At 37.4% G+C, this 13,629-nt stretch overlaps 1 protein-coding gene across 1 annotated transcript in view; it reads left to right on the top strand.

The window, feature by feature from the left end:
- LOC106882850 (uncharacterized) overlaps positions 1-13,629 on the top strand; it is a 191,012-nt gene that overhangs the window by 65,795 nt on the left and 111,588 nt on the right. The window contains exons 4-5 of the mRNA XM_052971999.1: positions 5,597-5,689; positions 13,230-13,346. Coding sequence (XP_052827959.1) covers positions 5,597-5,689; positions 13,230-13,346 — 210 coding nt within the window. The remainder of the gene's footprint in view (positions 1-5,596; positions 5,690-13,229; positions 13,347-13,629) is intronic.

Here is a 13,629-nt window from a genome sequence, read left to right as displayed (position 1 = left end):
AGTACAGAATAGTTTGTGTTTTTTTTATCACAAGTAGAAAATACTTTTGCTGGTGTTGTATTTTTCTTACTAATTGTAAGGCTTCAGGAGTGAGACAGTGTACTATGAATATTTTGAAATACATATTCTCCAATTTTTTTCCCCTTGCTATTAACTTTATTGGCCCCATGGCAAAGCAATGGGGTTAACATACATTTAATTCAGCCATATCCAACTCAAATATTGCACCTGTTTTTATACTGAAACCCGCCAGATCTGGCATCTAACACCTCCCCTACCGATGTTATTCTAAAAATGAACAATCTCAGCATTGAAATATTGAAGCTACATGACTGCAGGATTAATTCAAACCAATGTGAATAACTATGCATTGCATTTGACAGAATGCTAAAGGGTGGCAACTGTGTGATCAAAGGTCAGGTGTGCAATGTAATAGGATAGTTTGTCATGACATAGTCACCAAGGTGATGTATCGTCATTATGTGCATATGACAGGGGCGAGTATTTTACTGAAGAATGCATAATGGCTATAATATTACCAACTTGATACCTGTGAAGTGTGGGAGGTCAGTGCTACAACCATTACACTGTTACAGTTGTCCATCCCATATTGGTTTCAGGTTTTTGTGTTAAATTGTGATGGTAATAAGTAGTATTGGTTGTTGTATGTCAGCAGAAGAATAACTGTTGTGATGGCTGGTGGCACATATAAAGCAATATCTGAATGTGATCAATGCCAGGGCAGCCTAACTAGCTCCTGCGCTGGTGGCACGTAAAATGCACCCACTACACTCTCGGAGTGGTTGGCGTTAGGAAGGGCATCCAGCTGTAGAAACATTGCCAGATCAGATTGGAGCCTGGTGCAGCTGCTGGTTTTCCAGACCTCGGTCAAACTGTCCAACCCATGCCAGCATGGGAAATGGATGTTAAATGATGATGATGAAAGATGGTGTCAACTGTATCATAATAAATTCCTAAGTGTTGCAGTGATAACAGCATAACAACATTGTCGATGTGTACAATCACAATATTGTCTATGTATATAATATTGGATGTGTAAATATATTCATGATGTTGGAAGTGTATATAGACTCATAAAACTGGATATTTGGGTAAGTGCATAATTAATGACTGTTTTTTTCTTCTAAATTAAAAAAAAAATAAAACATCAAAATAACATAAAACAGTTGTTAATTATGCACCAGTCCAATAATACCTTTTACTGGTTTCAGTCATTAGACTGCAGCCATATTTGGGCACTGTCTTGAATTTTTTTTTAGGTGAATGAATCAACTCCAGTACTTTTTTTTAAAGCCTGGTACTTATTTTATCGGTTTCTTTTTGGTGAACTGCTAAATTATGGGGACATAAATACACCAACACCAGTTATCAATTAGTGGTGGGTGACACACACGCACGCACGCATGACAGGATTCTTCCAGTTTCTGTCCACAATATCCATTCACAAGGCTTTGGTTGGCCTGAGGCTATAGAGAGAGACACTTGCCTAAAGTACCATGCAGACGGACTGAACCTGGAACCATGTGGTTGGGAAGCAAACTTCATACCACCCAGCCATATCTGTGCCTATAGATATAGTAACACACACACACACACACACACACACCATATTTTTTTCAAATTTTATATGCCCCTTCTCCAAATTTTTATATATAAGAATTAGGGGTTTACATTACACATGGGACCTAAATGTTACCCTTTTTTCTCCAGCCAAGTGCATGAAAAGTATGTTATGTCTATTGTCCAAGCTAACTGATGTATGAGGAAGATTTTAGATCACTGTAATAATGTTACATTTTTGTATCATCATCATCATCATCATCATCGTTTAATGTCCGCTTTCCATGCTAGCATGGGTTGGACAATTTGACTGAGGACTGGTGAACCAGATGGCTACACCAGGCTCCAATTTGATTTGGCAGAGTTTCTACAGCTGGATGCCCTTCCTAATGCCAACCACTCCAATAATAATAATAATCGTTTCTGCTATAGGCACAAAGCCTGAAATTTTAGGGGCAACAGCTAGTTGATCACATCTAGATTGACTCCAGTACTCAACTGTTATTTTATCAACTCCGAAAGGATGTAAGGCAAAGTTGATCTTGGCTGCATTTGAACTTGGAATGTAATGACAGATGAAATGCTGCTACCAGCTTGTTGCTTTAATAATGTTTTCATTAACCACTAAGGGTGCACAGAAGATGTTGGGGATGGTACAGGACAATACAATACTAATGATTGAATGTTCATTATATTTCATAAGTATGTATGAAAGATGTGAATTTATGTTACTAGTTCAACTATTGATATCTGTTGCACGGAGCTTACAAACAATGATGGCCATTGTTTTTTAAACACTATGCATTGATCAATTTTGCTCATGTTTTTTTGATGTGAAATAATAATATAAATAAATAGATAAATAAAATCAACATTGTTAGCAATGAGGTCCTGTTTTATTTTTGGTTTTATCAAAATAAATTCATGCGAAAGCATGTGTGACTTCATGCTATAAATAGATTCTGTCTGCACCATTTTATGTTCCACAGAATTGCATTTGTAGGAATTACTAAATGTAACACTGGATTGTTTCAAATGAAATATGTAGGTTTTAACAATGCAGCAGTGACAAAAAGACAACAATGCTTTGTTATTGCTGTGTGTTCGGCTGTCTGAGTATTGTTAATCCTTTTTACAGTTTGATGGTTTGATGTAGTGACTCCTTCCTTCAGCCTGATGGCAGTTACCTTTTCTTATTTCTTTATTGCCCATAAGGGGCTAAACATAGACGGGACAAACAGGGTCAGACAAAGGGATTAAGTCGATTACATCGACCCCAGTACGCAACTGGTACTTAATTTATAGACCCCGAAAGGATGAAAGGCAAAGTCGACCTCGACGGAATTTGAACTCAGAACGTAACGGCAGATGAAAAATCGCTAAGCATTTTGCCCAGCGTGCTAACGTTTCTGCCAGCTCACCGCCTTACCCTTTCTGCTACATGATGGTAGTTACTCCCAGTTTTATTCGCCTATGATACAGCTGCAGCACACACACATCAACACACTTGGTGAGTTGAGGGTGCACTATCTTGTGATCAACAAATAATATGATGTTCATTTACATGTTTGCTTGTTAGACATGTGCACATACACTCTCTGTCTCCATGTCTTTCTCTCTCACAACTAGTTTTAGTTATTGAACTGTGACCATCATCTTAAACGAGTATAGACTATTATAGTAACCTTCTGTACTAAACTGGTATTTATTTTATCAACTCCAGAAGAAAACAAGGTAAAGTTGATTTGGAAAAGATTTAACTTGAGATGTTACCAAATACCAATAGGTATTTCATCTGAAGCTCTACAAACTTTGCCATGCACAGCCCCTGTGTGTGTGTAATATTTCTTTAGGAAGAAGTGTTCTATATCCCAGTTCAACCACACCCTTGATGATCTTTACAAATATTTTGCATGCAAATACACAGAATGCTAATGTGACAACAGTGTCTCTACTCCATCAGTGCACTAAACATTTTGACTAGGCTGCATACTATCACTGATCTGTGTGTGTGATATTTATATTCATGTGTGTTTGTGTGCATATGATGTACATATAAATGGGGGTGTGTAATGTGCTTATATATATATATATCTCTTTGTTTGAGAGAATAGATAAACTATTTATAGCTAAACTTTTGGTAAGCATGACAAGTTTAATATTTAAATATCTCTGGTCTATATATTTGTAATTTGAAAACACGGTCTTCAGTCTTTCTTTACTTCAGTTTTCTTGGATGGAAATCAGACGGCACTCTCACTTAACACTTAAATGTCGAGTGTTCTGAATTGACGTCCAGTTACAGAAATGCCTTCTCTAGTAATTCTTGTGAATATCTAAAATTGCAGTACCACTCTGTGCAAGACACCTTCCTAATTAGCTATATAGTCATCATGCTGATGGCTATCTAGTTAGAGAAATTTTTTAAACCCCATCTTGATTTATCGTCTTCATCTTTTAATGTCTGTCTTCCATACTAGTGCATGAGCTGGACTGTTCAGTAGTTTAACTCTTTACCTGTCGCAAACATTTTCATAAGTTTGTTCTAAACATTCATGCTTGTTCACAAGCTTTTAGTTAGCCTTTGTTTCATATGTTCCGAGTAATATAAAGCTTTCCTTTCATAAGTCCCAAGTTACTCTGGTAGTTGGAAACATTTGGGAATGTGCATCTTATATGATGCATGGACAATAGGCAAATATGTCTCATGTTTCACATGTGATACATAGGACAAGCAAAGGGTTACAATTTGGAGTCTGGTCATAAGTTTTGTCCTGCTGTGTAAGGTAATGTATCTTAGTCTCTTACTGGTTCCACCTTGTTGGCTATCAAATAAAGTTGATAAATATACCTGATTGTTTTTACTTTAGTTCACTTTGAGTCACTTAAATTGGTGGTCATTATCAATTAAGTTAATTATTATAATCCTTTCTTCTATTGCTTAAATGCATCTGTCAAATCTCAAATGTTGTCTTACTCCCACTGTATGTACCAGAATTTGCTTTTATGACTGAATATCCGGTCAGAGATATTGCTGCCCGATTTAACATTATCACCTGGTCTTTGGGTACACTTAACAGAATTTACTCTGTTGCAAGCATGCAAAGTGGGTTTCATGGTTCCCACCCTGTGCTGGCTGGGATCAGCCCGAGAGAGTCCTGCAAAAGCCATGGGCACTGTTCTTCCTCTTTGTGTGTGTATGCCATACACCCCCCTACCTCCATTTGAGGAAACCATGTCTTTCCTCTAATACAAGACTCCTTTTTCTGTCTCTCACTACTGCTCCTCTCCTCAGTTGAGGATTGTGTCTAGCAAGTTACTTGGTGACCTCATTGTTGCTGGTGCCATGTTGGCATTAGGAAGGGCATCTAGTTGTAGAAATGATGCCAAAGCAGAAAGCAGGGGTTGGTGCTATTTTTTGACATGCCAGTTCCTGTGGAACCATCCAACCCATGCCAGCATGGAAAACAGATGTTAAATGATGATGATGATGATGATGAGATATATATCTGATCCTTTACTATCTGTATTCTATGGTGGCATTGTTTGGATATTTGACAGGATATGAGGCCTGCATTAATCTCTAATGTTTGCTTTAGGAGGTTTCTATGGCTGGAGGCTCTTCCTAATACTAACCACTATAAAGAGTGTACTGGGTGCTTTATACATGGCACTAGCACCAGTGATATCACCAAGTATCTTGCAAGCCCCTTGAAAGAGTTGAGGTTCGGAATTGAATGGAGTGACTTTGTGCCTGGTGTAGAGAGGCCAAAGTATGATAGGGGCAGAAAGTAGGTGTCTTGCTGTAGAGATGATACTTGGCTACCCCAGCAGGAAAGAGAGAAAGAATAGTGGAAATGAGGTATTAAGAAACAAAAGGTGGATAGGGAGACAATAAGGGCAAACAAAAAAAAAATCCATCCTATTTCTAATTTTTTGTGTTAAATAATCCTTAAACAAGATTTTCAGCTGTATATATTAGCATACAAATAATATTCCTTTCTGTTTCTTTCAGAGTGGTCATCAGCCTGCAGTCAGAGTCTGGGATGTTGAAGAGAAGGTTCAAATTGCCCAGTTTCATGGACATAAGTTTGGCATCAACTGTGTGGTCAGTTACTTTCCTTCTAAATTCATTTTATTAAACACTTGGTGTTTTTTTTTATCAAACTGTATTACACAGTTTATATTTTGCAATAGTTTTTTTTTTTATGACCTCAGCATATTAATATATTTTCCAAAAATAATGCACATTTTTCTTCCTATTAAAATCAGTAGGTGTCTAAAATACATACTAATAGGCTGCAAAGTCTCCTTACTTTTATTATGAAAATACTGTGTTTTTGAATTCAATTCCCCCTCCTCCCCTGCATCTTAGCACAAAGCCATCAATTCTGAGTATAGGGTGGTGTAAGTTGGTTACATTGACCCCAGTACTTGACTGATGCATTCTCTTATTGAACTTGAAAGGATGAAATGTTAAGTTGATTGCACATGGCAGGATTTGAACTCAGAATGTAAGAGTTTGAAGAAATGCTGCTAAGCATTTTGTCTGGTTCAGTATTGACTGTTTACTCCCTTAATAATAGCAATATCTACTTGTTTTATGCTTGCGATGATATTTTCTTGATAAGAGGAGCATTTGTGTTTCTTCGCTGTTGGAAGGGACAAGACTGGCTTACTCTGCTTAGGACACTCCCAAGGCATCTGTTTATGGCAGTGTGTGTGTGGGGGGAGCAAACAACCCTGAGACACACCAGAGCTGATAGAGTGAGAAACAGAAGAAATTCCATCTACATGTCACAATATTACAATCTGGCTGCAGTCTAATGACTGAAACAAGTAAAAGATAAAGATATTTCCTGTTTTGCGCGCTCATACACACACACATACACCTCCCTCACACGTTCACTTGTATACTCACACCTGCAGAAGCTATTTTAAGTTGTGAGATGATCTCGAAATAACACGCTTTTTGTATGTTAAAACTATCAATGGGACTATTCTTATAGTAGTAAATATGTATATATACTTAATGGAAGGGACTGCCTACTGATGTGTCATAGGTTTGTCATTTAGACAGTTGTGTCAAATTGGTAATTTGACAAAGGTCTTCTCTCAAAATGTCAGGATTCTTCATCTAACTAAATAAATACCTGACAGGAGTATATATTTAGGTTCGCTTCAGCCAACACTTAATTTTATGCATTTTACATTTTTGTCTCTGTTTATAACGCCAAACAGGTATGGCTATGTTGGTAAGAAGCTTGCTTTCCAGCTGTATGGTCTTGGGTTCAGTCCTACTGAACTGCACCTTTGGCCAGTGTTTTCTAAGGTCTCTGGCTTAATCAAAGCCTTATGAGTGGATTTGGTAGATGGAAAATGAAAGAAGCCTTGTATTGAAAGGTGTTCCAGCTACGAGCATCATACTATTTCTGTATCTAGATCTTTCTGGTTCAGTGTGTCCTTCCTTGTTGCGTTGTTGTTTAGCTCCAGTTCAAGCCCGAGTATGGTTACAGGTATTTCACCAATGATCATCCCATCATTTAAGAACAGAAGGCACAGGTATGGCTGTGTGGTCAAGAAGCTTGTTCTTTTGCAACCATGTGGCCACAGGGTTCAGTTCCATTGCAAGGTACCTTGGGCAAGTGTTTTCTACTGTAACCTTGGGTTGAACAAAGCCTTGTGAGTAGGGTTGATCAGCAAAAACTAAAAGAAGCCTGTTAATATATCTGTGTGTGTGGGTGTGCTCCTGTCTAAACCTCAAATGATGATTGTAAATGAGCATCATTGTCATATAAGTAGGACTGTGTCATTTGTTGTCTTCTGTGAAAAATGTATTTGGCTATGGAAAGGTATTACATCGCTTGGACAAAGTGAGGGTTGGTAACAGGAAGAACATCCATCTGTAGAAATTCCATTTGAACCATGCAAGCATGGGAAAGTGGATATTAAATGATGATGGTGATGATGAAGGCTTTGTTTTGAGGGATATTTAGTTGCTATTTCTAACAGTTCAAACAACTTCTTAGAAGCTTCCTTGTTTGTGATGTACAATTTAGTGGCTTACACATGTTAATTTCAATACTAATTTCGCTAATAGAGATATGATAGGTATGAGGAAAAGAACATTTTGTAACTAATCAGTTTTCACGCATCTTTAGTGAGTGGTTGCAAAGAAAGCATTGAGCTATAATCGTCATCATCTCTCTTGTTTCCTCAGATAAATTGGATAGAGAAAACATTGAGCTATATCGTACCGTCTCACTGTTACAATAGATAAATTGGACTAACAAACCATTAAGAAAATTATTATGGCTTAGAAATGAATGACTTTGTTTAGCTGAATGTCTGGTTATTTTCTGTGTGTATGTTTGATGATTTGCTGTGTGCATGTATATTCGACTGTTAACTGTGTGTAGGTACATATGTATGGCTATTTGCTGTACATATGTATGTGTGTGTGTATATATATATGCATGTGTGTGGATATGTATTTGTGTGTGTGTGTGTGTGTGTGTGCGCTCATGGCTATTTGCTGTACATATGTATGTGCATGTGTGTGGATATGTATTTGTGCGTGTGTGTGTGTGTGTGTGTGTGTGTGTGCGCGCATGGCTATTTGCTGTACATATGTGTGTGTATGTATATGTGCGTGTGTGTGGATATGTATTTGTGTGTGTATGTGTGTGTGCGCATGGCTATTTGCTGTACATATGTGTGTGTGTATATATGCGTGTGTGTGGATATGTATTTGTGTGTGTGTGTGTGTGTGTGCTCATGGCTATTTGCTGTGTGTGTGTGGATATGTATTTGTGTGTGTGTGTGTGTGCTCATGGCTATTTGCTGTACATGTGTGTGTGTATATGTGCGTGTGTGTGGATATGTATTTGTGTGTGTGTGTGCTCATGGCTAGTTGCTGTACATATGTGTGTTTGTGTGTATATGTGCGTGTGTGTGGATATGTATTTGTGTGTTTGTGCGCATGGCTATTTGCTGTGTATATGTGTGCCTGGCTATTTAGGATATGTTTTGGTTTTCAACTGGGGTCTATACGACCCTTGAGTGTCCATACAAGATTTTGCTGTTTGTGTGCAATAAATTGGTTCTACTTTTACACTACAAAATGTTTTCAGTTTTTTTTTATACAACTTCTAATAATATTTAATTATAGAAATATAATAGGATCTTTTTTAAATATCAAATGGCAATGAGCGTCCACCAAAGTAAAATAAATATCAAGGAGGTCTAAAAGTAAAAAAAAAAAAATGGTTGAGAACCACCAGTCTAAGTTATTAACCTTCACTGTATCACACTGGATGTTTAAACGTCACCTTTTCTGATAAATATTTTCATACATCATTGTAATTACATAGAAACTTTGTCAAATTACATTTCATTATTTCACTAAATGCACTGAAATTGACCATAATTTCGCATACTCACAAAAGCAAAAATATATTTTAGATTCTTTTGTTGGTCTCGGATTATGTCTCACATGATGGCATCCATCATTCAAGCTATTATGATTCTCTTCTCCATTCTTCCTTTTACATTTTAATTTTAGATCTAGTCACAAGTTCCAGCCATGTGTCTATAAGCTTCTACTTGTTTAAAGCTGTTTTACCCATCACCTTTCTCTCTCTCCCTCTCTGTCTTCCTCTTTCTCTGTCTTCCTCTTTCTCTGTCTTCCTCTTTCTCTGTCTTCCTCTTTCTCTGTCTTCCTCTTTCTCTGTCTTCCTCTTTCTCTGTCTTCCTCTTTCTCTGTCTTCCTCTTTCTCTGTCTTCCTCTTTCTCTGTCTCTCAGTTCCATGTATGCGTGTGTGTGTGTGTGTGCGCGCGCACATACACGCATGAACACATAATTTTACATTGTTATGTAGGCGAGATGGTTTTATAAAATTTCTAAGAGAGTGTAAATTTAAAATTTTGTGTTCTGCTGGAATTATTTTCAAACTGAGATGCCCTGCCCATCACCATCAACTCAACTATTGTGTGAGATGATAGCTTTTGTTTTTCTAAAAAACAGGTTGTCATTTTTTTTTATCTTCTAGTTTAAAACCTTTCTAGAAAAGATATAATTATCATCATTGTTTTAATGTCCCTTGCATGGGTCAAACAGAATTTGTTGAAGCAGATTTTCTGCTGCCTGATGCCCTTCTTGTTGCCAACTCTCATCTTTTACCAAGTAATGTAATATCTTCCCATAGCCAGACATGTATTTTTATGGTTGGATGGAAATGAACAACATTGCTTGTATGATGATGATGATGATGTTCATTTACAATCATCATGTGATGTTCTAGACAAAGGTACATACAAACATACACACATACATCATCATCATTATCATCGTCATTTAACGTCCGCTTTCCATGCTGGCATGGGTTGTACGGTTTGACTGAGGGATTAGTGAGCCAGAAACGTGCACCAGGCTCCAATCTGATCTGGCAACGTTTCTACAGCTGGATGCCTTGCCTAACGCCAACCACTCTGAGAGTGTAGTGGGTGCTTTTTAAGTGCCACCAGCACGAGGGCCTGTCTGGCGGTACTGGCATCAGCCACGCTTGAATGGTGCTTTTTATGTGCCACCAGCACAGGAGCCAGTCAGATGGCACTTACAACGAGCATGAACCGGCACTCGCAATAGATTTCTTTCACTTTCCATCCACCAAATTCATCCATTAGGGCATTGATCAACTCAAGGTTATAAAAGAAAACACTTACCCAAGGTGCCTTGCAATAGAACTGAACCCTGACCACATGGCTGTGAAGCAAGCTCCTCCGTCACACATCCATCTTTGTGCCTTGTTTCATGTTAGTGGTTGGTGAGAAAACATGAGGTGGTGAGGAAAGGGCTTCCAGAAGGAAGCAGTTCATCCTTTATTGTAATGCATCATTGAGGAAGCCTTTATGTAGTTATTTGATCTTCTAGAAATAACAGCTAAATTTTTCTCAGCTTGCATCTTGTTGCCTTTGAGAATTGGAGAGTTAGATTAGGATTGATCTAGGTTGAATAATAATAATAATAATAGAACAGGACAGAAGATTGAATGAACCGAAATATGGTTTATATGTAAATATTGATAATATATATTGTAAAGATGATGATAAAAATATGGGAGATTATCATAAGTCGGTTGAATTAGAAGAGTGTATCTGGGTTGAGCAACAGAATGAAATAGGGCAACTGATTGATCCAAACAAAATGTGAGTCGTATGTAAATAATGTAAATAGGTTGAGGCATGTCTGTATGGTTGAGGAACTTGCTTCTCAACCACTTATATAGTCTCAGGTTCAGTCTCACAGTGTGGCTTCTTGGACATGTGTCTTCTATAGCTCTGGGCCAGCTAAAGCCTTGTGAATGGATTTGGGAGGCAGAAACGGAAAGAAGCCTGTTGTGTGTGTGTGTTTGTGTGTACCCTTGTCTTGACTTCTTTTGATGGTTGTAAGCGAACATCACCGTCATACAAGCAGTGTTGTTTGTTTCCAGTCTTCCATGAAAAACAGATCTGGCTATGGGAAATATTACCTTGTTTGGTCATAGGTTAGGGTTGGCAACAGGAAGGGCAACGGCATAGAAAATCTGCCTCAACAAATTCTGTTTCACTTTTGCAAGCATGGAAAAGTGGATGCTAAATAATGATGAAGATACATTGTAAAGGATGAGGATAATAACAGTGTAAGGAATTATCATCTGAAAAGCATTAAATCTTGGAACTTAACTTTATATATTTTTAACCTCCACAGATGTTGAATATTTTTAGCTTGGATTTATGAAATCAGATTTATCAGTGAGTAATTAATCATACTGACTTGAATAGAGTTCCATTAGCCTACTGAGGAAAATAGCTCTTAATGACTTAATAAACCCACTAGTTGAAGCAAGTGTTTGGGATTTTGTCCAAATTAAAACACTTTCAGTAACAGATTTTGCTAATTCCAGTGAACTCCTACATCAGTTCATGGTCTTTTGTCTTTAATTACTCTTGATGTCTCGTATTCTTAACAGATAACTCGCATCATATGTGTAATGCCTGAGGAAATGAAATGACATAATTATATCTCGTATTTTACTTTGCATTTTTTAAAAAATTTCTAGTTTCTGTAGAATATAATTTTGGATATTTCTTAATAGATAATGTTACATGATTGTTGTAAAACCAGATATTGTATAATGAAGTTTTTTTGAAAAAAAAAAAAATTCTTGATTTCCTCTTTTAAATTATTGGCCTGGGTTGGAACCTGACTATAATAATAAAAATTCTGAATTATAAAAAATTGATAAATGATGATGATAATTATCTTCGTTTAGAGGATTTGGGAAATGCTAGTGCATGCATGCACATGAGCGCATGCACTCGTACACACACACACACACACATTCATATCCCACAATACTATACCCTATTTAGTTGTTGAGAGCTTTTGACTTGTGGCTGCTTGGTGACCTCACTAGTGCTGGTGCCACAAAGAAAAGAGAAGGGGGGGGGGAAAGCACCCAGTATACTCAACTCAGTGAAGAAGTAGGTGTTAGGAATGACATCCAACTGTAGAAACCATACCAAAACTGCCCACATATCCCTTTGGCTTGTCAGTTCATGTTGAACCATTCAACCCATGCCAGCATGGAAAAAGACATGTCAGATGATAATGATGATGAAGAAGATGGTTATAACCATGTATTTGGTCTATCTAAAATTCAGTAAATAACATTAATGTAACTATCATCATCATCATATGTCTGTTTTTCACACTAACATGCTTTGAATGAATTGCCATGATTTGAGTCACCTCTTATTGGGAGCTTCTGCTTGTATGTGCCATTTAGCTTGGTTTCTACTGCTAGATACCCTTCCTGATATCAACCACTTTACAGAGTGTACTGGGTGCATTTTCTTGCAACACCAATTTAATAGTCCTTGGTGAGGCAGAACTGGAGGGGGCCTCCTAGCATTTGATAGTCTGAACAGTAGGTGTCTGTATATGTGTGTGTGTGTGTGTGTGTGTGTGTGTGTGTGTGTGTGTGGTAGGGCTACACACAAATGTAGATTTGGAAAAGGAATGACGCGGCCAGGAAGGCCAGAAATGGTCATTAGAGAGGTGAGGGTTGGGAAGTAGATGTAAACTGTAATTGTTGCATGTTATCAAAAGAGGTCTTAACTCAGAATACCCAGTCATATTAAAAATAAAATTTGGAAACACCTCAAAGAAACATTTAAAGGGCTAACAATTTATTTTTACTTGAAAAATATGTTTAAAACATATTTTTGTATTTGGAAATAATTTAAACACATTGATTATAATGATGATGATGGCAGTGACGACTGCTGCTGCTTTGTAGATTATGGAAAGGTATAGGCATAGCTGCCAGTGTAAGAAGCTTGCCTCCCTACCAGGTGGTCTGGGTTCAGTCCCACTGCACAGCACCTTGGGCAAATGTTCTCTACTATAGCCCTGGGCCGACCAAAGCCTTGTGGTTGGATTTGGTAGATGGTGCCTGAACAAATTCTGCCTGATCCATGCATACATGGAAAAGTGTTCATTAAATGATGATGATGATGATAAGACAGAAAAATGAATTAGAAAGATAGCATATTTCTTTTAAAATTCTTAGTTATTCTCCATTTCTTTTCTGTATATTTTTCAGGCTTACTCTCCAAATATGAAATATATTGTTTCAATGGGAACTCAGCATGATATGATTGTAAATGTCTGGAATTGGAAAACTAACAACAAAGTAGCATCAAATAAAATATCTTCCAAGGTAAGCTTTATCTGATTATATTCTAGAAATTAAAAAAAAAAAGTACAAGCATGGCACCTCAGGTAAGTGTCTTCTACTCTAACCCCAGGCCGGCCAAAGCTTTCTGAGTGGATTTAGTTGATGGAAACTGAAAGAAGCCTATTGTGTGTCTTTGTGTTTGCCACCATTTGGCAACTATCTTTTATCGTTTGCTTGTTTCAGTCATTAGACAGTGGCTATGCTGGAACACTGAAGGGTTTTAGTCGAACAAATCGACCCCAGGACTTATTTCCTTTTTTAAAGC

Source organism: Octopus bimaculoides, chromosome 11 (genome assembly GCF_001194135.2).
Source record: "Octopus bimaculoides isolate UCB-OBI-ISO-001 chromosome 11, ASM119413v2, whole genome shotgun sequence".
Lineage (NCBI taxonomy): Eukaryota > Metazoa > Mollusca > Cephalopoda > Octopoda > Octopodidae > Octopus > Octopus bimaculoides.
Note: the sequence above shows the minus strand (reverse complement) of the source record. Positions and strands in the feature narration are given on the sequence as shown.